Genomic DNA, 25,219 nt, shown 5'->3' on the forward strand with positions numbered 1-25,219 from the left:
AGCGGCTGGCGGGGGAGGAGGGAGCACCCGCGCTCGGACCTGTCAGCCGTTGCGGTCGGGAGAGGAGAGAGAGCTAATTAGCTGCGGCCATCGGTGGCATTTCCTGCCGCGGCTCGGCGGCGGAGCGGCCCGCCGGCGGATGCTGACACCGCCGCCCGTCACCGTGCCCCGCGGCGCCGCGGCCGCAGCCGTGCGCTGGCAGCCGCGGCGGGCGAGCGCCGCCGCCCATTGCAGCAAGCGGAGGCGGCGGCGGCGGCGACTTCAGCGGGGCTCCCCCCCCGCACCCCGCAACCGCCCGGGGACGGGGACGGGGGGGTGGAGGAGCGGGGGGGTGTCTCCGCGCCAGCCCCGCCGCCGCCGCACGCGCCCGCCGCACGTGAGCGCTCTCGCCCGCGGCCCGGACGGCGCGGAAAGTGTGTCACTGGGTGAGGGGGGCGGTCGGGGGCGGGGCGGGCCGGCGGGGCGGGGCGGGCGGGCGGCGGTGCCGCACTCTGCGCGGCTCCCGATCGCTTTTGTTGTAAAGGGGAGGGCGCCGCGGCGGGGACGGGCAGCAGCAGCCGCCGCCGCTCCTCTGACAGGCGACAGCGCGGCCGCCTTCCGCCCGCCAGCTGCATGTAGGGCTGCGGCGGGGACGGAGCGGGGGAGACAGCGACCGAGCGCAGCCCAGCGCAGCCGGGCCCGGCGGAGCCCAGCGCGGCGCCGCCGCCCCTGCCCCTGCGGGAGGAGGCCGCCATGGAAGTCAGCGCGGGTAAGCGGCGGGGCGGCCGCGGCGGGACGGGGAGGTGGGCGGCGGAGAGAGGAGGGGGGGTTGCTCTTGCGGGGTCGCCCCGGCGGGCCGGGCGGGTGTGGGGGGGGCGCGGTGGGGGGCCGGCCGGGGCGCCGCGGGGCGGGGGAGCGCGGCGGGCGGCGGCGGTGCCCGGCCCCGGCCCCGCTGGTGGCCGGGCCGGCCGCGCGCCGCCTCACATGGACCCGCCGGGCGAGCCATGTGCGCCCTGTGTTTACGTTCCGCGCGGCGTGCGCGCTCATTGGCCGTGCGGGGCGGTGACGCGCGGATTGCATAATAGTGCCGGGGCGGCGGCGCGGGGCGGCTGGCGGCGCGGACACGTGAGGCGGGCGGGCGGCCGCTGTTTTGGTGACCTACATTCGGGGCGGCGGCGGAGGGGCGCGACGGGGACACGTGGGGCCGCGCCGCTGCGGCGCCGGCGGCCCCGCCCCCGCGGCGCCCGGCCCCGCCCCCGCCGCGCGAGGCCGCCGTGTGTGTGTGGGGCCGGGCGCGGGGGGGGCGGACGGGCGGCCGTTGGCGCGAGGGGGGGGGGGGGGGGGGCGCGCGCGCCCGCGCTGCGGCGGGGGCGCGGGGCCCGCACGCGCGCGGCCGTGTGCGGCGGCGGGGCTGCCCGCACGTGGACCGGCCCGGTGCGCGGGGGCGGCGTTGTGTAACGGGGAGGGGGCGGCGGGGGGGGCGGGGGCGGGGCAGGGCAGCGCGAGGCCTGGGCAGCCCCGCGCCGCGGCGGGCAGAGCCGCGGCCCCGCGGTGCGGCGGGCAGGGCGGCCCCGCGCCCGCGGCCTGCCTGCTCCCCTGCTTTGTTAACCCGGGCTGTAAACGCTGTCGGGGGTGCCGGCCCGGGGCGGGGGGGGTGTCCCCGCTGCAGCGGGATCCGCGGGGCCGGGTGAAGCGACCAACGTAGCCAGTTCCCTGCCTCCTTCGCGCCTCTGCGTCATTACACCTTCTTAAGTCTCGGTGTCAATGAAATACCGGCACGGTATGGGAGTGTGTGTGTCTGTGTGTCCCTCCTTAAGTAACTCCCCGCCGGGCAGGACCTGGGGTGTCCTGGTGGCTCTGCCTCACGCCAAGAGCACTTGTTTTACCCCCCTGCACCGGGTTCCCCGAGCAAAGCCCCATCAGTTGGCAGCTCCGGGGCTCCTTCTCCGAGCACTGGGGTCCCTTTCGGCGGGTACCAGCACGCGTGCATGGAGATCACAGTGTCCGTGCTCTTTGTTTTGAGTTGTCGCCCTGTGCTGTCTGTGCGATTTGACTCCTAACTGCTGATCAAACAAAAATAGTGTTCACGGGGAAATGGGGCTTCTGAAATAACAAAAATATTCGGAGTCTTGGCGGTGACACAGACAGGACCGCCGAGCTCTCCCGGGTACGGGAGCAGCCCAGCTATCTAGGGCTCCGCAGGCTTTCCAGAGACAAGGGGTGAAAACCCCCGTGGACATACCCTTTCCCTGCTCCCCCGTGACATTGGTGTTACCCTTGAGGGAAAAGAGCATCTCTTCAAGATAGCGGGGCGAGGTGACAGCATGGATAAACGAGGCATTCCCTGCAGGGGCCCTGTTGGTGCACCCTGCTCTGCCCCTTGCAGATAAGCAAGTCTCCTGCTGAGAGACTCGGTGCCTCCCTGGGACGGGTGGACTGTGAGCTTTGACCTGGCACCTGGCAGAGGCACGTGCGGCGCCAGGGGATGGCAGGACCTTTGTCAAACAGGAGGTGTCTTATGGTAGCACGTGTGTTTGACAGCGTCTTTTCCTCGTGCTGTTGCGGGACTCGTGTTCCCCCTTGTAACCCTCCTTTCTCCAAAAACCTGATCCTGGATGCGTGCTATGCTGCGTGGAGGATTTCTTAAAAAAAAATAAATCTGTGCGGGAACGACCACTGTGATGGGGCATAGGGGCACCGGTGTCCCAGAATGTGAGGAGCAGTCTGTGTGTAGCGCACGTGTCGCACAGCCGCTTGGTCTGACTTCTGCTCCGCGGCGGCTCTGCCGGGGGTTCCTTGGCTCCACGCTCTTTAGGGTGTTGGTGGCGGTTTCCTTGGTAGAAAAAAATTAAATGAGGAAGTGGGCCAGTAAAGCTGCTGCAGAAATGCTAAGAGGACCGTTATAGCTGATCAAAGTAATGAAAATTTGTAAGTCAGAATTTCTACCTGCAAGCAGTGATATTTCCAGGGTTGTATAACACTGCTCTCTAACAGGCATAACAGCCTTTATCTGTGAGGAGGTGATGGCTGATGTAAGGGGCTACAGCCCTGACCTGCCATGCCAACTCAGTTCATCAAGGACTCTACTGACACCAACTCTTTTTTCCTCCAAAGGAAGCCAATGCATGGCCATTTTAAAGTTTTTAATTCTTACTGGTGTGTGGAGTTCGTTGCTGCAATGCTCTGAGTACTCTGTGAAGAGACTTCAGAGCAATACAGGCGTAAAACAGAGAAGATGCTGAGTGTAAATCACTTAAAGTTGTATAGTTTTTGCTGTTGAAATTTTTGTGTGAAATATCAAATGTTTTTTATATTGACTTTTGAAATGCTGAGTCTTGGAGACAAACTCTAATGAAGTGAAAACAATTTCTCTTGCTTACAAGCAAGAAGGAGCCTATGAAAAGCTAGAACTGCTCCCAGGTCTGCCTGAGGACAAAAAGCTGTTTCATCTGAGGGATTCTCAAGTGTGTCAGATTGCAAGATGCGGCAGGACAGAGACTGTTTGCAAATAGCAGCCTGGCAGTCAGAGTTTAGCTGCTGCTAGAAATGCTACAAAGGTTTGCAGTCGGACAAATGGCGTTCGGTAGGCTAACCAGGCTGCAGCGCTATTTCTTTCCCTTGCCCCTTCCCTTCTGCATCGTGAGCACCTCCCAGCCCTTCCTTTCTGTGCCTCTGGCGCGTAGCCTGCATAAAGTCTTTCTCTCTGCCCTATTTCTGTCCCTAACCTAGCTGGTTTGCATTCTGACTCTACAGCGCTGTAAGATCCTGCCTTTGCTGTGGCTGCAGGCGAGCTCTGCTCAAAGGGCGGCCAGGGAAACCCTCCCTGGGCCACCCTGTGCCCTCTGCCTGCTGCCCTGTCCTGCCAGCACCATGGCTTTGTGGCCCTGTCTTTTGGTTCTGCCGTTCCATCTCGGCTTGGATCGATCGGAGGAGGCTGATAAGACGGGAGAAGGGGACGGGGCAGATTGGGAGGTCAGCTGTTGAAAACAAATGGAGAGAAGCAAGCTGGAGCGAGGGAGGGAGGGAGGGAGGGAGGGAAAGGAGTGCGCCCAGGAACACGTGATGGCTGGGTCTGGTGGTGCTGGGTCACGGCGTGGCTCACATGGCAGCGGTGCATGTCTGCTTGTTATGTCACTACGTGCCGCTTTTTTTTTTTCTTGCCTTAGGGGGTGTGATAGCTTACATCAGCTCTTCAAGCTCGGCATCTAGCCCAGCCTCATGTCACAGCGAGAGCTCAGACAGCGGTTTCCAGTCGTCCACTTCACCTGTACCATCCTCTCCGAACAGCTCCTCCTCGGAAAGCGGCTGCAATGGCCGGAGCAGCGAGGGCTCTGATGGGGCACCGAAGAGCGATCGGCTGGAGGAGACTATCAAAACAAACCAGTCAAGTGTTGCTGGTTTGACAAAAGGCCATAATGGAGTCACAAGTATGTTTGGTGCCGGATCCTGAAACCACCATTTTCCCCTTATGTATTACAACCAGGTCCTCTGTGTGGCTCGCTGTGAAGGCACATAGCAAAGCCTCCATTTTTATCTTTTTGCATTATATGTATGGTAATACATATGGTATTGCCATGCAGATGCTAATAGATGGAGATCCCATTGCTGCTAACTTCAGACAGTCCATAAATATAGCCCAGCTTTACTTCAGATTTTCACTAGGGAAGACTGATCTTAATAAAAATCAAACACTTGGTTAAAAAGATGCAATGAAGTAAAGGTAATAGTAATCAGAAATTGCCTTCAGGGGTATTTATGGAGCTGTCTTGCAAATCTAATTTCTCTGTTTTTTCATACTCCCTCCCCTGCCCCTTCACCTCCCTTCCCCCCAGATTTCTTTGAGGAACAACATAAATTACAAAAACATTCTATTGTATTTACATAGCTGTAACTGGGACCTTTATCTTTTTGATTCCAAGTCTTAATTTGTAGATTTAAAAAACAAAGCATTTGTAAGTTGGAACTAAAGGATAACCTTTTAAAACGAATTTAACAATCTAGCTTCAGCTGTTTGCTTCACACTTCTTTTGATGATCAGAGATGATGAATCATGAAAAACTACATTTGAACAGTTTTGGAAGGGCAGGAATCAAACAGCACTGGAATGAGTGTTTCAACACGCACTCAGCTGGAATTTAATTTTTTGAAGGCTGAATTCTTCTATTGGCAGAATTGTTTTATTTTGAATTGTTATGAAGCTAGAAAAAGTGTCTTAACAGTTCTACCTTAAGAGGTTTTTTTTTTTAAGTTTTCCTACCCTAAGTTCTTAGTAAGAACCTTTACTTCCTCTTAAGAATTTGCTAGCGACTAGGTTTTTGATATCAGGGCAGAGGTTCCTGAAGATGAAACCTGTTGTAAACTGTTCAGATGTATAGATAGATAGATAACATTTTTAGCTCAGTGCTAGCTCTGTTTAAAAAAAAAAAAAAAGGAAATTTTGTGGTTTGGTTCTTTTTCAAAACTTTAAAAAAAAAAGGTTTCAGTTCCTCTTTACAAATGAAACCCAAATGTCAAATAAATTACTTTTCTGATAGATTATGGTTCTGTGGAAGTATTTCCAGCTGTCTCTGTTGCTCACTGTTAAGGTAACTTTGTGGTTACTGAAGTCACTGGTAAAATTCCCATTGGCTTCAGTGAAACCAGTGTTAGACCAGCACTTAGGACTTAGAGAAAATATTTATTGAGAAGCTAAAATAAAATAGGTGGGGAAAAACTTAAAAAACCCAAACCATGAGCATACTTACAGGGCTGAGAAGGTATTTTTCAAGTTCAAGTGTGCAAGCATGCCATTTTCTGGACACGCACTCAAATGAGTAGTTTTTACGTGTGTAGATGTGGCTTAGTTACCAGTCCTAAATTGTTATCAAATAGGTAGAGTGTATGGCTTGTTCACAATATATAATGAAGTGTCCTTTAATATTCTGTTTTTAAAAAAAGGTGTTTATTCTCTGTTGGGGAGACTGTAGCCTTTATATGGGCTTACTTGTCCTGATGGAAAAGCAGATTTAGCCTGAACTTTGGTGGCCTAGTTTACTAAATAGTCCTTTTAAAAGCGTGTAAATGTAAGCAGACTTTCTTTTTCTACAGTTGAGTACAGTGCTACTGTGATTGAAAGTCCAGTGAATACATGCTTTCTCCCTGTTCTGTTGAGTGCTTCACGTTTGTCTTTTTTCCCCTTGCACTGGTACCTTCTGAACTGTTCAGGGTTTTTGTACGTTCTTGTTGTCTGTTCCTCTCTTGTATTTTTTTGTATGTTGTATTTTTTTGCGTGTTGACCTGACCTGACATATTTGGCTTTTAGTCCAGATTTTGAAAGCTGGAAACATGTTCCTGCAGTTGTCATTGGTTTTCTATATCCTTGACTTTTCTGTTCTGATTCTAGAATTTAATGGCATGGTTCTTCTTTGCAAAGTCTGTGGAGACGTCGCTTCAGGATTTCATTATGGTGTTCATGCCTGTGAGGGCTGCAAGGTGAGCTATATTTCTGCTCACCTTTCTGCTGCTGAAATTCTCAAGTTCTCCCCATAGGGCAAAAGGGGTGATACTTCTGAAAAAGTATCTGTTAAATCAGAGAAATTTCGGACAGTCTGTAAGTTGTAGGAAAAGGCAAACCACTTAGCAATACACAGCATTTTCCAAACTCTGCAGTACTTTCTGTTCTTGCCTGTTGTCCAATCCGGCCTGACCCTGGAGTGCACAGCAGAGAACAAGAACTGGAGACAGGGGTGGTAAGGACTGTACCACGCAAGACATGTGAATGTTAATTGCATTAAGAGGTAGTGGGTGTAAGTTGTCACCTGGGCTGGGACACAGAACAAAACAGCTTTGGAAAAGCAATTCCTTACCATGAGGAAAGCCAGAACTGGGTGCTTGCATGTCCACGCATCAGTAGATCTGTATTTTCTGGTATTTTAACACTGCAAATTTTATGTTCTATGAAGGAGTTAATCAATTTATGGGTTATGTAAAAGAACCACATTTGAAGGTCATATGGTACAACAGGATGGTTTTGTTGACAAACTATGGAGAATAAAGTCAGAAGATCTGATTTTGACTTTCATCTTTGCACTTAATGTCATAGGAGACTGAGGGCATATCATAAACTGTCAGTACAGTGATAGAGGTAATACTGGAGATATTTTGCTCTCAGGTGCTGACTCTGCAGGGAACGATTTAGCATCTTCTATAGGTAGAAATCATAACTCGTTTGTGTTACACGCAGATCATACACAAAGGGGGAGTAAATCATGAGGAGTAGCAAGTTCTTTAAAATCACTTGGAGCTGGTGGCTCTGAAGCAGCTGATGAAACACAGTGAAGTTTTCTGTGCTTGCGGAGAGGTGAATCTTGGCAGGAATATTTAACATGCTGTAATAATACTTGTGGGGGTCTTTTGTTTGCTTGTTTACAGGGTTTTTTCAGAAGAAGCATTCAGCAAAACATTCAGTATAAGAAGTGCTTGAAGAATAACAACTGCTCTATAATGAGAATGAATAGGAACAGATGCCAGCAGTGTCGTTTCAAAAAATGCCTCTCTGTTGGGATGTCAAGAGATGGTACGTTTCTCTACTGAGCAGTGATCCTCTGAGAGGGAATCTGCTGCCCACCTCAAAACCAATTGCTACGGGTCTTAATGGCAGAAAATGCAGCCAGCCGTGTTGTCAGGGACAGGTTCCCTGTCTGAGAGCATTTAGATCAGCTTGCCTTCTTACTGTGTGACTCTCCTGAACTGGTAATGTAATCCTGGCTGCAGAGCTGACCTCCCATCTCTGGAGGCTAATGCAGTGGGATGTGTTGCAATGGTCTGGTAGGGGGACAGTTGTTAACAAAAGTCTCTATTTTGTTTTAATGAGTTAATATTTATAGCTGTATCCTGCCTGAATCTGAACAAGACTCTTCTCTTTTTCTTTTTTTTTTGTTTGTTTTGTTTTGTTACTGTTGCTTTTTCAATGAAAGGGAATTCTGCCCGAGCTGATAGCCTTAGAGTAAACATTATAGAGTGTAAAGAGTTAGGTTTGGGTGCATGGGGCAAGCATATGTATCTGCTCTTTTTTTTTTTTTTTTTCCCCTTGGAGAGAGGGGGAAGGTAAGGAGGAAAGGGTAGTGTTGAGCTGTGTCTCTGACCACCTTGCTGGCCATCCACTCCTTGCAAAATTTTTTAAAATGTAATGCTGAAAGTGTAGTTCGTTAGTCTGCTGCAACTTACTGTCACGAACCAGAACTCTTCCTTGTGTTTCACTTTTTAATTTTCTCTGGGTGTTTATTTCACAAGAACTAGGAATCTTGGGCTGTTAATAATTTAGTGGGTGGAGTGTTAAAACTTATTTTAAATAATTGTTCCGAGTTCTTGTCGTGCATAGGAGTTATTTCATCCCCTAGGCGCTTGTTTGCGCATAAGGTTGCACCTGCTTTAATGAAAGAGATGTAGTTACATTAATGATGGACTACTGCATGAACATAATTACATCAGTCGAAACTGGTTATAAGCCCTTGCAAGGCTGTGGTTGGACAGGATGGTAGAGGCAGTTGTAGATTCCCTAGGACAGGGTCAAAAGGGCTGCAGCCACAATGATGTCCATCCCCTTGCCAGCAGAAAGTGTCCTTGTCAAGGCAAAGTTATCAGGAAAATTTGCCAAGGTAAGCTTCATTCAGCATTGATTCTCTTAATTGTTTTGGCAAGTTATATAATTGGTCCATGAGGAGCTGTCTTTTAGGTCTTGTATTCAAATATGATATGAACTGTGTTTAAATTCAGCTAATTGGCAGCTCACAAAGTTGCACTGATTTAATTGATCCAATCTTAAATCCTGACACTTAATTAACTAACACAACTGTGTGTATAGTCCATAGCCAGGTTTGTAGCAAAAAGGGAAGAGGCTTCAGAGGTTGTGTGCTTTAGAGCTGCCTTCTCTTTGGGTGTAAACAGCAGCATATAATTCATACCTTGTGCCTATCCTATGCCCAGGAAGCTCCCAGTGATAATACCCCTGCTGTAGTATTGGTGAGAGCAGTTATAGTCTTCCCTTGAAAGACTAGATTATTGTTTGGGGTGTGTATTTTGTGTGAGTGTGTGTGTGCTGGTTTTTCACTTTAGTTTGATGCCTGTGTCTGCTGCTAATGCTTTCAGGATTGACTTTTTTTTCCCGCTTTTCATTTCTCCACCTTGGTAGCTGTTCGATTTGGCCGCATTCCCAAACGTGAAAAACAGAGGATGCTGATAGAAATGCAGAGTGCCATGAAAACCATGATGAACAGCCAGTTCAGCGGTCACTTACCCAACGAAGCATTAGCAGAACATCAAGATCAAGCACCTCAAGAAGACCTTTCCTCCAAGCCCAAACAAGAGCGGGAAGCCATCAAAAGCCCTTCTTCGTCTCCTACTGCTGACATGGCTAAGGAAGAAGTGATCGGCATGGTCACTAGGGCCCACAAAGACACTTTCATGTACAACCAAGAACAGTCCCAAAACCCAGCAGAGATGATGCAGTCCCAGAGTGGGGAGAGAGTGTCAAAGAACACGGAGCAGTACATCTTGAACAGTGAGCACTGTGTTAGCGGGCTCGGTGGCCCTCAGTACCCTGAAAGCGAGCAGCACCTTGGTGGACAGTACAAAGGGAGAAGCGCAGTGCATTATCCAAGTGGGCACGCCATGTGTTTCACAAACAGCCACTGTATGAACTTCACCGGTGGTTATACTCAGCGACTGTGTGATAGGATCCCAGAAGATGGCTTTTCTCCAAACAAGAATGCCACTTACTCTTGCAGCACTGGAGGAAGAATGCATCTGGTATATTGATATCAATTGTTTGATTTGACTTAGTGGTGGGCATGTCCAGCTGTTCCTCTTTAGTCAGTGAAGCTGCAAACAGTTGGCACAACTGCTGAAACTTAACGTAGTGACACAAGTTTGATAGCGCGAGTTGTGATGAAGGAGAATAATGGCTCCAGTTGTGTGGAGGAATTGAAATCATAGAAGTGATGGGTTTTTTTGGCTTGGTTTTTAGCAAACCGAAAGTATATGGATGTCAAAGAGCATTGGTTGAAGAGAACTCATGGGTTTTTTAACTGGCTTGACTTAAAAATGAAAATAGATGTTAGGAGTTTATAAGTTCCCTTCTTCACTCAGTCCTCTTGAAGACTTCACTTTAAAATAATCTGCACAGTCAGATATGCTGTATTTTCCTTAAAGGTATTCAGAACATATTTCTCGTGTGAAACCTTAGGGCTAGGATTTTAAACCGGTCTGTTTGCACGCCTTGCTAGTGTGTTCTAAAAATCTTGCTGGGTAGGCTGGGGTTTTTTTGGGAGTGGGGTGTTTTGTTTGTTTTAATGGGGTAGGCTGATTCTGTTACAGGCGGTGTAAAATACAGGCTCAGTGGAACCTGGAGGCTATGTATCCTTCTCCCCTAGAACATCGTCAGATCTGAACAGAGGCAGGAGGAAGATGCACAGCTGAACCGCTTGAGAGAAGTTCAGGGTCTTTCTGTAGTACTTACACAAGTGAGGCTCTGAACATACTTCTGGGTACCTTAGATGACTTTCCTAGAGCATTTTCTCACCGAATTTTTAACAAGCATGTTTCCTGTTTTCTTGCATATGGATTTTGTGTGTGTTGTGGGTTTTTTTTTTTTTCCCTTAACAGGTCCCTCCCATTTGCCTTGCACCTGCTGTTTCTCTGCCATTCAGGCAACCGTTTCTGTAAGCCCCTTAAAATAGATTGTCCTTCTCTTTATCACTGGAACTGCCTGGGATGAGAGAACATAACATCCTCGTTCTCATCCTGCACTCCTGTTCAGAAGTGTGAGCCCCTGACCTTTCTGAAGTACTCGAGCTGCCGGTGTTTTTCTTCCTCCTAGTTTGTAAAGATTCTTCACAGGTTCTTGAAGGCCCCTGAAAGTCTCCGCACAGTGAACGCTGTTTGCTTTGATGCTGGATTTCCTTTTTTGAGTTATTTTGGGTTTTGTTTGTTTTTCTTCTTTGGCTATGGCATATGTGGACCATACCATCCCTAGCAGGCTTTGACCTTAATTGCAGACTCTGGACATTACACCATGACAAATAATAATCATTCCCAACCTTTCTTCCTTGCAGGGAAAGTATGTGGAGTCACTACAACGGCATTCTTGGCACTCCCGAGAAGTAGAGGTTAAACCAGTCCGTATGGGCAGGCAGGGAGTGGCACTGCCTGCAGAGGCCCAGCCAGTCAGTTTGACCTGTGCATAGCAGCAGCAGGGAGGTTTAAAACAGCCAACAATGAGGAAACAAAACCGAATCCAGCAGAGCACTGTAGGTTCCCCCCCCCATCCCTGACATGAATGAGGGCTTTGCCAGAGAACTCCATAAGAGCAGGATCCGACCAAAATGAGTCAGTAGCAGTAAGGGAGTGTAATTAGGCTCTAAACCAGTACAGAGACTGGTTCAGGGGTTTGTTTTTTTTTTTACTCAATACCCTCACAACCAGAAAAGCAGAACAGGTCGTTCCTGAAGAGGTTCCTCTAAAGAGAGCTAGTGACTGCACAAGCTGACAGCTGCTTTCCTAGGAAGCCTGTCAGAGTTCAAGGAGTGTCTGGATGATGCTCTTAGTCATATGGTCTAGATTTAGGTAGTCCTGCAAGGAGCAGGGAGTTGGGCTTGATGATCCTTATGGCTCCCTTCCAACTTGAGATATTCTGTGGTTTTGTTACTCTTGGGCAGAGGTCTCTCAAGAGAGCTTAGACCTAATACACAATGGGGGAAAGTGACAGTTTCCTCTTGGGACCGAGTGCCTGGGGGTTAGAGTAAATCATAGGGTGAGAAGTTGACATGCTTTTTGTGTCCAATTCAGAGGGGGGTGCTGAACCAGAGATTCATTATTTTCAGAGAGTACGGTATTTTTAACAATACCTGTGTGAACCATTGCAATATCATGGACAGAGCAGTGGTTACTCTCTGCCGTGCTTCTGGTTGTGTGCCTAGGCCTTTTGCCAAAATATTTCATGATTTTTAGTTTGTGGAAAAAGTCCCGCTCTACCCCACAAGTAATTGTTTGGTTTTGGGCGTTGTCCTCAGACGCACAAATGATGTTGTGATTCACAGATGAACTAAGAAATCTGCAGTTTTGTTCCTTGACTTTTGGGAAGAGCTTTCTCCATATTGACCGCCCAGTTAGTAACTGACTCTTGGGGGAAAAAAAAACAAAAACCAAAAAACCCTCAAAAAACAAACCCAGAAAGCTATATCTATCTCCGTCTTGGTCTCTGTAGGTGTTGCAAATATGTATACACACACATGCAAGTGTATGTACCTGTTGAATATATTCTTGTAATGGATCTTAAGACCTTCCACACAAAGAATTGCTAGGCAGTTATCAGATTGAAGATGCCCTGCAAAAGCAGCAGAGCTCTGAGGAATTACTAATCTATTCCACTGTTTCTAATTGCTTTGCTGACATTATGTAGGATTACATACACTGTTTAGTATACTTGTGAGGAATGCTTAAAGGAATTCTTGTCCTTGATGATGACAGGTGAAATGAATATTAAAGGGTTTAAACTTCATTAAAAGATGTAAATTTTAGAAAGCAGAACTGACAGTATCTCAGAGCGTCTGGTTGGGTTTTACAGAGGGAATTTATTGGCAGTCAGCCTTGACTGATATGTCTGATCTCATTGTAATAGATTCAGACTTTCCTACAAAAAACCCACTGTGTGTTTGTATAAAAGAAAGAGCATTTTGTTGCCTTGTGACTGAGCAAAATTGGAATACCAGTTCCTTGGTCCTCCTTGAGTGATACAAATAAAAGCAAAGATGTAGGGAAGGAAGGTTGTTCTGGTAATGAGGGTGTAAACCTGTGACTCAGGAAACCAAGGCTAGGTTCCTTGCTCTGGTGTTGACACCTTTGTCACCTTGACTGAATCACTTTAGTTGCCTGCAAAACAAGAAAGATCTATGAGAATGAATGTAGTAGTGACTATGAGATGATGAGATTGTGAAATCACAATTAATTGTGAGATTACAGGGATAATACAAGTAAGAGAAATCCAGATGGCAGGCATGAGTGACATAAGGGAAGAACAGCATAACCTGGGTTTTCTCAAGCCTTTTGCTGTTAAACAGCGGTGGCGTTTCCAAGGTCAGCAAATTTAGAAACAGCTTGCTAATGCACTGCCATGGGGGTTTTATTGTTTGTTTTAAAGGGAGGGGGAGAAATCTAGTTGCTTTGGGAATTGACTGAGGAATACTGGTATTTTTTCTCTATATGTCATTCTTGCAAAGTTTTCTTGAAGCATAAACCTGCTTCTTTCCAGTATTTGTCAGTAATTACATCTTTAAGAGTTGTTTTCTCTGTGTGTTTTGTAAACATCAGGTTTGCCCAATGAGTAAGACTCCCCACGTGGACCCAAACAAGTCTGGCCATGAAGTCTGGGAAGAGTTTTCCCTGAGTTTTACCCCCGCGGTAAAGGAAGTGGTGGAGTTTGCCAAGCGCATCCCAGGTTTCCGAGATCTTTCCCAACATGACCAGGTTAATCTTCTGAAGGCTGGGACCTTTGAGGTGAGACCACTGCATGTATAGTGCGGACCTGACAAGCTGTGCATCAGTGTGCCCCCCTTAAGAGCAAAAATAAATAGAACTAGGTTATATCAGGCAAAACCAGCTTGTTTGTGGATGCTGGCTCTGAGCTGTTCTTAAGCTGATGGTGTCCAGTGCTTCTGTTTGGTCAAATCTTGGTGAGCTGTCTCTCTTCCAAGTAGCTCAAAAGTGCTCAGCCCTTTTACCCTTTCCTCTTCCCTGGGTGTTGATAAATAACTAATGAGGAGTTTCTTGGTTTTGTATAGCAGCGATTACTTTGTTAGCTACCTTTGCTTAGCCTGGAGAGCAGCAGACTGCATCTGGAAGGGTGGATAGTTCAGAAAGCTATCTATTGACTTAGCAGTTTTGTAGAGGAGTGTGTTTATCACTCTGTATGTCCTTCCGTCTGCCACTGTGCTCCCTGCCAAAGCCAGGGCATCCATCCTGACCAGTCACCACTAGCCTTTGGTGGCAACTGGGGGTTGCTGAAGCTTCCATCTCCAAAGCAGTAACACAGAGAACTACCTGTACTGATGCAGCTCTGTACCATGTACCAGCTGCACCCTGACTTACTCTAAATTAATCTTGCCAGGTCCTCGTGGTTAATTTCACCAATTTGTGAGCATGACATATATGTGAATCAAACTGAGAATGATACCAGAGAGGTCGGTGCTGTTTTATTAGTGACCTTTACTTAAGGTTTTAGTTGCTCTTCCAGACTCTTGTGTCTATTGGAGACCATGAACAATTTTACAAGTATTCAGATGTGAAGTCTAAACATAGAGGGCCAGAGGAGCTGAAGTCCTAAGTATTCAATGTTACTGCGTTTTTCTGGGAGGGCAGGGTTGGTGATGCTTTTGCTCTTGTTTACTTGATTTATTTCAAAGAGGGATGTTGGATTTCGTATTTACCTGAACTGTAGACATTTCTCATGTAATGTGTTGGGTCTTTTATCTGTATTTATACAGCCCGGTTCTAAAACGGATAATTGTTGGGTTGGAAGGTACAAGTTACACTGGAAAACTTGGTTCCTGGAGTGTGTTGATTTCTTTGTTTCTTCCATTTTGCTGTCATGTATTTTTCGCTGTTGTACTTATTCTTGACCTTTTAATATTCATCTACAACTCCTGTAGCTAAGGGCTGTATTTTCACTTCTTCAGCTACAGCCTCTTACGTTGGTGTTCACATTGCACAAAAATATTGGTTCCTTCCTCTGCAAAGTGGTATACTGTCCAGTGCCCTCAAGGAGGGTGGAAGATGAGGCTTGAACTGTTCCTATAACTTAAAGCCAAAACTTCATGTTTTGCAAGTAAAATGTTTTGTCTTGGCCTTTCTTCACCTCACGCTTTTCTCAAGCCTCATTCATATGCCTTTTTGCCGGTTGGAAGCACAGCTGATAAGAAGGTTTCTATATCCAGGGGAATTAATAATAATGTATGGCTGCATGCTTATCCCTATTCACTTATAAGAAACGATGATTTCTGTTAGTGAGCTGGCACCTGTAGTTAAAGGCCTATGTGGCATCTTAGAACAGAAAAAAAACGCATAAAAATAATGCTGCAGAGCAGTGAAAAAATACACACAACAGGATTAATGAAACCATTGCAATAGAGGCAAAAGGAGCTTGTATGCATCAGGTTTTCAAGATGATTTCTGTCTGCTGGGTAGCTAAACTAGGATATCACAACATCTGTATGTTAATAGAAGAACCTGAGTAAAAGTGCTGCCTCCGAGCCTGTTTTGGCTCCCTTGGGTACCGGTGAGTGGCTGTCTTGGCACTGTGCTTACCAGCAGCTCGTATTCAAGGTGTGCTTGTTCATTTTGGGGGCAAGAAGACACATAGAGACTATGTTGGTGCAGAAGCAGCATAGCTGTATATATTCACACACATGTAAGCTAAAAAGCCTTCTTAGAACTGGGACTACTGGGGAGCTCGGTGTGTTGTGGTGGCATTTGCACGGCTTTGTATGGGAGCCATCTCAGAAACAGCAGTGAGCATAAAATAAGGAACTCAAGTGGATTTGAGTGGGTCCTCCCCCACCTCCACAACCCCCCACTCCAAATGTAGTTGATGGTAGAGCTGACAAGCCCCATGGATCCATCGGGGTGGTAACTCAGTTTCTCCACAGACTCACAAACTTGGGAATTTGGCTGCAGGTGGTAGGGAAGTCAGCAAGCACTTGACTGCGTGGAGGCTTTAGTGTGCTTATATTGCTATGGTCAGGTGATAGGGCTCATAAGGTGTATCCTCAGCATGCACAAATAAGAGTCTGGCTTGAAGTGAAACAGAGTGAATCAATTGTGCTATACCATAGTCTAAACTGCTCTTCCTTGGGTTAGAATGGTGACACTGAAATCTATAGACGAGGTCTTTGCCTTAGTATTAAGTTCAACACACCTTCACAGGCTTCCGTTTTGAATACCAGCATTCATGCCGGTTGCTCGTTATTTAAAGTTCATTTTTCCGAAGGCCAATTCTGTAAGGGGAATACCATTTTGAACGGAAAGGTTGTTGAGTACCTGGTGGGTCCCTGCTAATGCACAAGTTCAGCTTTGTCTGTCTGCCCTTTGTCTCCTTTTGTTGTCTTCTGAGGGCTTCTGCACCTAGGTTTCTGCCTAGGTTTCTGCACTTTGTAGTTAATGTTGTCAAAGGACATACAGCTTAGCTGACAGGTGAATAATACATAGTGCTCATGTGTCCATCAAGATTGCTGCATGCCATTTGGCTGTTAAAATTTAGGAGCAGGTCATGTAATGTGCATGAGTGGTGTTTGAATTCTCAAACATTTTTATTTTTTTTGAACCCTCCTGTTTTAAGCTTGTCAAAGGCACTAGTCTTTGCTGAAAACCTGGTTCTCCTCTCATCTGTAGTAAACATTTAAATTAATGCAGTTATGTAGGGTAAGTGAGAAGAGACGACTGTCACACCAAGAAATTACAGCAAGTCTGAAGTTTTAACCAGTGCCAGTTGGTTCATTTTCTCCAAATAAGAAGGCTGTTCTGTGCAACTTAAACCTTGAAAATGTAATTAAGGTGGTTGAACATGAGCAAATGAAACTTTACAAGCCATTCCAGAGGGAAACATTTCACAGTACGACTGAGAAACCACAAGAGAAATTTCAGCCCAGAGGGGTAAGTTCAGCACATGTCAACTGCTCCAGCCCAGGTGCTTATACCAAAGGGGTATTCCCAGCTGCAGCTACAGACCAGGTGCCGTTTCAAGCCCTGCTTCCCTGCCTTTTGAAGGCCGTACATGTGGCTCCTTTCTACCAGAGCTCATTAACATTCCTGTGGGTACAGCAATGCGGCATGGTACTTTCCCAAAGAATGCCTAGCGGGCCAGATCATCAGGTGGTGTAAATCAGCACTGTTTTAATGGAGCTGCTCTAGTTTACGCCAAAGCGAGAATCTGGTTCAGTACCTTCATTTTGCTCCTCATAAGTGTGGCCAAGAAAACATTTCTTTTAATGCTCTGTATGCCTTTGGCTGTTCAGTGGCTTAAGCAAGTTGTCCTACTGGCATATTTCTGTATGGCACTGTCTTTGTGGCTCAGGCTGTCTGAGGCTTAAGTTTTAATTTTCCTCCCTTTTATGTGCTGTAGCCACTCCCTTGCATCCACTCGCTAATTTTTTCACTTGTTTGTTTCTCTCAGACTACTGGGCCAGAGCTTGCACTGTTTTTTACAGCTCAATAGCATGCTGACAGTTTCTGTATAGAATGCTTGTACAGCGGTTAACGAGACAGTTTGAATGATGGTAAAAGGTTTAATTTTTTTCTTTGGCTTTTCTAGAAATCCACCTATATTTATCTGTTTTTCTTGTTCTTTTTTTCTTTCACCAGGTTTTAATGGTACGGTTTGCATCTTTGTTTGATGCAAAGGAACGTACCGTCACCTTCCTGAGTGGAAAGAAGTACAGTGTGGATGACTTGCATTCAATGGGAGCTGGTGATCTGCTCAACTCAATGTTTGAATTTAGTGAGAAACTAAATGCCCTGCAACTTAGTGATGAGGAAATGAGTTTGTTTACAGCGGTTGTCCTGGTATCTGCTGGTAAGGAGAGAATGTTAACTTGCACCTTTGCCAAATTTTGAATGTGGCTCTCTATTAAAAGATTTCTGTAAAATGTATACCCTGTTATTTCATGTCTAAGTGCAATTTAGTAGGTTTTAAGCTACTAGCAGCCTGTAATTTACTCTCTTACATACCTGCTCTTTCTAATACTGCCTTTTGGAAAAATGTGACAATGGGCTTATATTTTCCTACTGCTTTCTACAGAATGCAAAAATACATCTCATAGCTGCCCGATGGCTGTTTAGAAGCTATTTGTCTGACTCAGACAGGACAGCATCAGTGAAATTAGTCTTGACTTGCACAGCCTAAGTCTTGGGATAAGGTGGTATTTTTACTTCCAAGTATTGTCATTGAAGTCTACTGCGTATGTTACTTAAGTCTAAATCCAACAGTTTGATCTCTGGCTATGTCAGCAAGAAAGCCCTATTCATCTGCATCGTGACTTCTTACCACTAAAGGTCTGCCAATCCACTAACATCTTCACCAGCCTTGTATCTTGTTTCAGTCCCTGGATATACAGAACACCCTGGCCCAGATTCAAAGAAGGATTAAGCACCTACTCCGGTAGTATTATCTAAAGCCTCAAATTAGGCACATTAGCTCTGCGTATAATGCCTGGAATATAAGATGCAGAATCCCTGCTTGTTGGTAAGGAGCTCTCTAGAGGTAGCTAGCAGGAATGCTACTAGTGCCCACTTATACAACAAGCCAGCATTTGGGGGTAGCTCACTTCTTGAACAAGTGCACCTCTTCCATGTGAGTGGTTTAGACCCACATCTTTCTTATCAGGGAGGGGCACCCCAGGCATGGTGCTGTAAGCACATGAAACCTCTGTAAACAAGGTAGGATGGCTCAGTCTAATAGCTTCGTGCATGGCCTAACTGAAATGTGGTAGCACAGGATGGGGCAGCTGTAGCCTCTTCAGTTTGGAAGCGGTGGTATTGAGCAGAGGGTGGTACAGTTTGCAAGCTTCGAACGTACAGTTTGCAAGCTTTGAATGAACGGCAGCGTGAAGGAAGCATGGCACTGTAGTCTATTAGTGAAAATGTCCAGGTAGCAGAGAGAAACCTGTGGGTTTAGTTGCTTTTCCAGACTCTGCTTTACATACTTTGTCTTTCAAAAACTAAATTGACAAGAACTGGAGACAACCTTTAAAATAAGGACTGAGAACCAGGCCTCTTGCCTCCTTGTGCAATGTTGTAACTAGGCTACAGCCACTCTTCTTGCTTGCTCAGCTGCTGGGCCCTAGAATATCATAATCTCTGTGCCACTTTTTTTGAATGTAACTGGCTGTATCTGTTCTGTTAACTGTGCTTCTAGCACAGAGCCAGCCCCCTTGCCCCGCCGCCCCCCCCCGCCCCCAGCCTTTTAAGCACTGTTCCATGCTGTTGCTAGCTCCCAGCAGGGCTTAGGGATGGTATGTAATGTGTATGGCCTGTAATGTCAGAGCCATGCAACACAACAAAAAGAGGATGTGTTTGGTATTCAGGCTTCTTGCAGCTGCTGAGGATTTTTCAGATCATAGCTTTGGACATTATTGCTACCTGTTTTAGGTACCTTGTAGTCTGATCTGCAGTCTGATCACAGCCTTCCTGAACATCTTCACAAAATACTTCTAGGGTCTTATAAAGTACAACTTCATTAGTCTTTTAACATTTGGGCCCAAACTTGCATTTGTACCATCTTCCAAACACAATAGTAACCTTCATAGTCACTGTGAGTCCAGCAATTTTCAAATCAAATTTACTCTGTAGCTTGCAAAAGAATTGAAATGCTGCAGTTGTTACTTGCACAAGTAGATGAGCAACCTTCATGCTCAAGCAGGTATGGAAGAGGAACAGAAGTGCCCCCAACAGAGCTCCTGGGGAAGATGCTCACAGTGCCAGGGCTTGCCAGGAGAAGGCGCCTGTAGAACTGAAGGATTGTGGGCACCTGTTGATTAAACAGATCTTGAAAAACAGATCTCCTGCACCCCACCCCCAAAGGAGGAGTGTGACCCAGAGAGTCATTTCCCATAAGGTGGAGGCAGAGCTCAATTAGAGAAGGGGGAAGAGTTGAGGAAGAACATCAGAGAGAATGACATGGAGATGCAGGCAAAGGCAAAAGATGCCATAACTGGAAGAAGAACTGAAGGTGGAAGAATAAGGCCATTAAGACTTCTTCATCTCAGAGTGAAGGTTACTCAAGAGAAAATTGAAAGGAGGATAGTAGAGCAGTCAAGGTTTACATCAGTTCCAGAAGTAGACAGGAGTGACTCTTGAATCCTGATTAAGTGATACAGCATATAAAATACCATGCTGCAATAGGTAAAAATCTTTTAAGAAGACTTTGTCATTTAAAAGTTTTTGAAAACAGCCACTGAAAAAAAAAGTAATGTTCATAAGTTTCTAAATAGTGCTAGTGGGGAGCACGCTTGTCAGAAGTATCTCCACATAACACTGGGTAAATAACCACTCTTATGAGGGATAGTTAGAACATGCAGAAAGAAGAAGCAGGGGTTGTAGCAAGGAATGTGTGTAACTGTGTACATCCTCTTGTTTTGGTGTCATACGGCAAAGAAAGAAAAAGCAGGCCATGTAGTGAGGATGTGGGAGTGTTTCTGGTGGTGCTGAGGAATTACCTTGGTACCATTCCAAAACTAAAAGAACGCTTTGCCTCTGGCTTCAGTTAGCTGGATGTGTTGAAGATGGAGGGGAGATAGCAAGATGGATTGTGGGCACTGAAGGAGGAAGAAGCAAGGTGGAAGCAAAGCTGAAAGAATGCAGTTCATGCAGGTCTAGAGACCAGATAATCTCTTAACTGAGGGTGATGCCTTATGGTAGAAGAATATAAAATACACACCCTCTAATATTCTCTCTTATTGGAATAGTACTAAAAAAATTTCTTCTGGTGACTGGGAGCAGCTGGAAATGGACTGAGAGGGAGAAGAGAGACTTGGACTAATTGAAGAGAGAAGGCTACAGTAACTCCCCTGAGGCAGCCGGGAAAGACTGGACTGCATTATTCTGCCTTCAGAGGCAAGGCAGTACCTCTGTCACTGTACAGAGCTCTTGAGAAACCTCATCTGGCATATTCTGTGCCAATGTCACCATCCCTGCTCAAGATAGAGCAAACCTAAAGGTTTTGCAAAGCGAGGGGGCAAGTGGGATAGATAGTTTAACAAATAGAAGCAGAGAGGCATCTCTTCACTCGTGCTCTCTTGGAGAGCAGCTATCAAACCTGATGAACAATCTTCACAGAAGAGTGGAATATGTGCTAATAAACATAATTTAATATCAATTGGAGTTCCTAATTGTTAGAGTAGAAGGTTCTGGAACAATCTTTCTAGAGGAACAAAACACATTAACTGCTTCAAGATGGATCCTTGAATGGATTATATAATCATTTTTCCCATAGTGGTAGGGAACTGCACTGAATAGTCCAGCAGGACTTCCTAGACTGTTCACTGAAATCCGATTGGATTGACACTGACAGCATAAGGAAGGGATTCCCATTCTGACTGTATGATCTGACTCAGTGCTACTCCAGAAAGCTGTTCTCGTTCTGTGTCCCAGTTCTGCAAAGTGCTTAAGTGCATGTGCACATCAAAGCACATTGCTGTTAGTGTCCGTCACTGGTGTATGTGTGCGCCCTGCTGAATTTACATAGCGTTTAAGAAGAGAGGCTACAGCTTAGAAAAAACAGCTACTGTGCATGGTTATTAGGTCAGATGTTTTGCTTAAAAATTCATCCTTTTAAGCTGCTTACTTAGGTTCCATCTAAGGACAACAGGCCTGTTCTTAAATACAGCTCTCTTGAAAGAGATGCTTTGGGTATGGGAGGAGTGCAGTATCTGAAAGCATAGTATTTTTCTTGATGTTGAAATTCTTCTTTTCTTCCTCAGTTGGGAATTTCTGGGTGCATCATGCTTCATTTTGTAAGTGCTTCAGAACACATATTCAGAAATAGTGCCCGGTCATGTCAAGGCTTGCAGTCCCTTTGCCCCTAGGGATCCCATTGTGCAGATACGAGCGTGGCTTGTCCTGAGTGGGATTTTCTCCTCAAACATGAACCTCCAGTTTGAGTTTAGAGTTCTATGTCCAGCCTTGAGAAGTGTTAGAAATTTTTACTTTCATGTGCCCTGTCTCTCTCCTTGCATTGAAAGTTGTGATTTGGTAAAATACTTAAGCATATGCTTCAATCTGTCCTTTTCTGGAAACACAGGTGAGTGATTACAGAAAAGGTGATTGAATGCTGCCACTTTGGCAAGAGCTTAAAACTTTACAAAGTTGATGCTAAAAAATGTTTAAAAGACTTTTGGTAATGTGGGTTTGAAACTTCTGGCATAAGTATTCAATTTTTCTTGTTAATTTAATCACTGATTCTTGCAGTGGCTTTATGTTGCAAACTACATCCGTTCAGTCTCTTTTTTTTTTCTTTTTTTTTTTTTCTTCTTCCCTCTCCTTCCCTATTTCTTCTCTCTCTCTCTCTCCCCCCTCCCCTCCCCTCCCCTCCCCCTCTTCTCTTTAGATCGCTCCGGAATAGAAAATGTCAATTCTGTGGAGGCACTTCAGGAAACACTAATCCGTGCATTAAGGACCTTAATCATGAAAAATCACCCAAATGAAGCCTCTATTTTCACAAAACTTCTTTTGAAATTACCTGACTTGCGTTCCTTAAACAACATGCACTCTGAAGAACTCTTGGCCTTTAAAGTTCACCCATAGGCCTTTAGGTCTCATTTGTACTTGGACTTGCCTCGTGTTAAACTGTTTTGTGCTAAAATATGTATTTATACAGTTGTACCACTTGTTGGAGAGAGAGTTCACAGACTGTGAACAACTGATAGCTGTCCCATAACCATGCAATAACGCTTCAGCAGGTGCTTTCAGCTAACGGCAGCGCAGCATTCAAGAGTCCTCCAAGACATCCAGACCCAGCTGTGCTGCACTTCTGCAGAAGAGGTTGCGATGAGCCCGAGTAAATATGGACTGTTCTTTCATTTAGAAAAAAGAACTGCCACTGCCCTCTCATGTAAACTGACCGCAAAATAACTGTGTATGTGCATACGGAGCATGGAATGGGGTGGGAACAATCCTGTGCTAATAGGAAAATGGAAGAGCTGATTTAATTGGTCTTTCACTTATCTAATAGATGTATGTCTGTGTCTCTTGGTAACTCACTCATGGTTTCACTGTTGTTATTCCATTAAACCCGATGGAATGATTTCAGCCTGCACCAACTCTTCACTGAGCGTGTTCATGCCATGTGTATATAATATAAATAGTTAGGTAATGAGTGTTTATGGCTATATAAAGTACAGAGTTGTGTGTATATATGTGTATGTATATAAATAGTTCTATACATAAAGTATACATATAATTTCTTCACAATATTTTAAACTGTGAAGGAATTTAAACTTACAACAGAAGGTGATCTATGGAAAGAACCAAATAGATGCACTTTGCATATTGCTGAACTAATTATCTGAGCATTTCTAATTTTTAGAAGACATCAAATTTGCATTAATATGCTGTGTTTGTTAATTTAAAAAAACAAAACAGAGTGGCACCAAAGGAGCAGAGTGAGATTCAACTTCTTGAAGGGGTTCATAGAGAATCTCAAGGGGAGATGGTTGGTTGTGGCACTAATGAGATTGGTTGTCCGTTGCCACTGAGGTTCTCACATTCTGAGAAAGGTTAAAGAAGCACCAGATGCTCTTCAAAAACTTCAGCACAGCCAGAAAGAAACTATCAGATGATAACAGCATCTATCGGAAAAAAAAAAAAAAAAAGGGAAAAATGTATCCATGGTTGCGTTTGGGTGTATGTGTGTTCTGTGACCATTTATTTCTTGCAATACATCATTTTGCTGCTTCGTTGCTCAATGAGAATTGAAAACAGAAATGTGAGATTTCCCCCTGTCTTTTCACAGTTAGGGCTTTGTGGTTCCCATGCCTGTTCTTCTGGAGCTCTCCATTGGTGCGTATGCATGTGCGTGTGTGTGTATGTGCAGAGAAAGTGCACTGGATGGTCTGGATTTTTTTCTTAAAAAAAACACCACAAAAACCAACCAAACAAATGGGACTTTTTTTGTTGTTTATGCCAGTAGCAAATGACAAAGCAGATCCTCAAGGCTTAAGATTCTACCGCTTTTCTATCTAGGAAAGTGGCTTTCTATAGGTTTTCTCCATTTGTAGCAGGACCTGGCACCAGAAAAAGAGAGATTAAACAAAGTCAAAGCAGTTGTGTTAATTAGTTAATGTTTATGTTTTGCTAACGTGGGAAGAAGATGCTCCACTACCCTTGTGTTTAGTTACCTTCCCTTAGAGGTAGCCCTCTGGGTCTCTAGCGTTTGGTAACACTCCTCTGCGTCAGGAGAGGCCTCTCCAAACGTTTGTTACTGCGTTTAGATGTGTGCGGTAGTTGAGGCCGGGAGCCAGGGAGCCGCCAGCCTGCAGAGCTTCTGCTGGCCGTGCCGGAGCAGCTCTGGCACAGCGGCGAGCCCGTGGGAGCCCCGGTACCTGCTGCGGAGCCCGAGCCGAGGCAGAGCTCTGCCTGCCCCTGAGCATCGGGAGCCAGGCACGCTGCACCCCTCTGGTCACCTTTGGGCTGGGGGTTCCCTGCAGAAAGGGGTAAGGAGTGCTGGCCAGGGGCCGAGAGCAGGAGGGGGTGGGTGCTTGAGTAGGAGCTGGGGAAAATTCAGCTTTAGCCTTGGCTAAGGAGCAGAAGAGCCCACCCTTTCCCCTCCTCTGCAGCTGCTGCAGGGAGAGCTGTCCTCCTGCTTCAAGCTACTTTAACCACTGGATAATGGCCCCTTAATACAGACAGTTTTGCTATCCAAATGTGCTATCGGGGCATATTGTCCTAATTTCTGTTAACGGTCTGCATCCTACCAGTATTATTTGTTTGAGAGCTTCACTGAATTACACATTGAACCATTCAGACTTTAGAAAGGACACAGTCACATGTTTTGTGTTATTTAGGAGCTGAAATGACTTCTTTGTAGACCCCATTTCAAAGGTGGAAAGTACAGTTAACCCTTGGTTGTTTTGGAAGGCAAGGAGGCTTCTTACAGAGATTGCCACCCTACAACTGTGTTTTGTTGTGTTTTATTATTATTATTTTTTCTTAAAACTGTATTATTAAGCCTTTAGGAATGTATAACCAGGACTGAGTAATTACTGCTTATTAAATTTTTAGTTAGATTGACCATGTATGCCTATAGATAGATACTCTAACTTGTGCAATTTCATTTGAAATAATCTTCCTGTACATAATGGAAAAACTCATATAACAGAAAAGAAAGCCCCAAACAGATTGACTGAACAAAAAAGTTGATTAAAGTACAGTTCAAAAGTGACCCACGTATTACAAACCCTAGCTGGACTCTTAGAAGAAAATCTAAACTCATCGTGTTAGCTGTGTATTGTGAGCTCTTCTTTTACTGTGTCACTGGTTATACACTTGTTAAACGCTGAGATAATAGACTTCATGCCAGGCATTTGAGTACTGTAGATTGGGTCATTGCTGAAAGATTAATGTACTGTATGACTTAAATGAAATTTTTATTCTTGATTTTATTCTTGATTTTGTTCTTGTTTTAAAAGATTAAATATGGGCATTATGTCAGCAAGCTAAA

The 25,219-nt window shown here is 45.7% G+C and overlaps 1 protein-coding gene across 5 annotated transcripts; it reads left to right on the top strand.

Moving 5' to 3' along the window:
* Nucleotides 1-479: 479 nt before the first annotated feature.
* Nucleotides 480-25,219, top strand: NR1D2 (nuclear receptor subfamily 1 group D member 2). 5 transcript variants are annotated; one of them, XM_074838841.1, is made up of 8 exons: nt 485-748; nt 4,146-4,406; nt 6,362-6,450; nt 7,390-7,534; nt 9,149-9,765; nt 13,324-13,509; nt 17,368-17,578; nt 22,109-25,219. In XM_074838841.1, the coding sequence occupies exons 1-8, from the start codon at nt 733-735 to the stop codon at nt 22,303-22,305; spliced, it is 1,722 nt and encodes a 573-aa protein (XP_074694942.1). In that variant the 5' UTR covers nt 485-732; the 3' UTR covers nt 22,306-25,219. The 5 variants fall into 5 exon arrangements, with proteins under 5 accessions (XP_074694965.1, XP_074694957.1, XP_074694942.1 ...); XM_074838849.1 differs by lacking the exon at nt 485-748 and adding an exon at nt 1,652-1,759; XM_074838864.1 differs by lacking the exons at nt 17,368-17,578; nt 22,109-25,219 and adding an exon at nt 16,420-16,631 and having other exon boundaries at nt 480-748.

The sequence above is a fragment of the Strix aluco genome, chromosome 1 (assembly GCF_031877795.1).
Source record: "Strix aluco isolate bStrAlu1 chromosome 1, bStrAlu1.hap1, whole genome shotgun sequence".
Taxonomy (NCBI): Eukaryota; Metazoa; Chordata; class Aves; order Strigiformes; family Strigidae; genus Strix; species Strix aluco.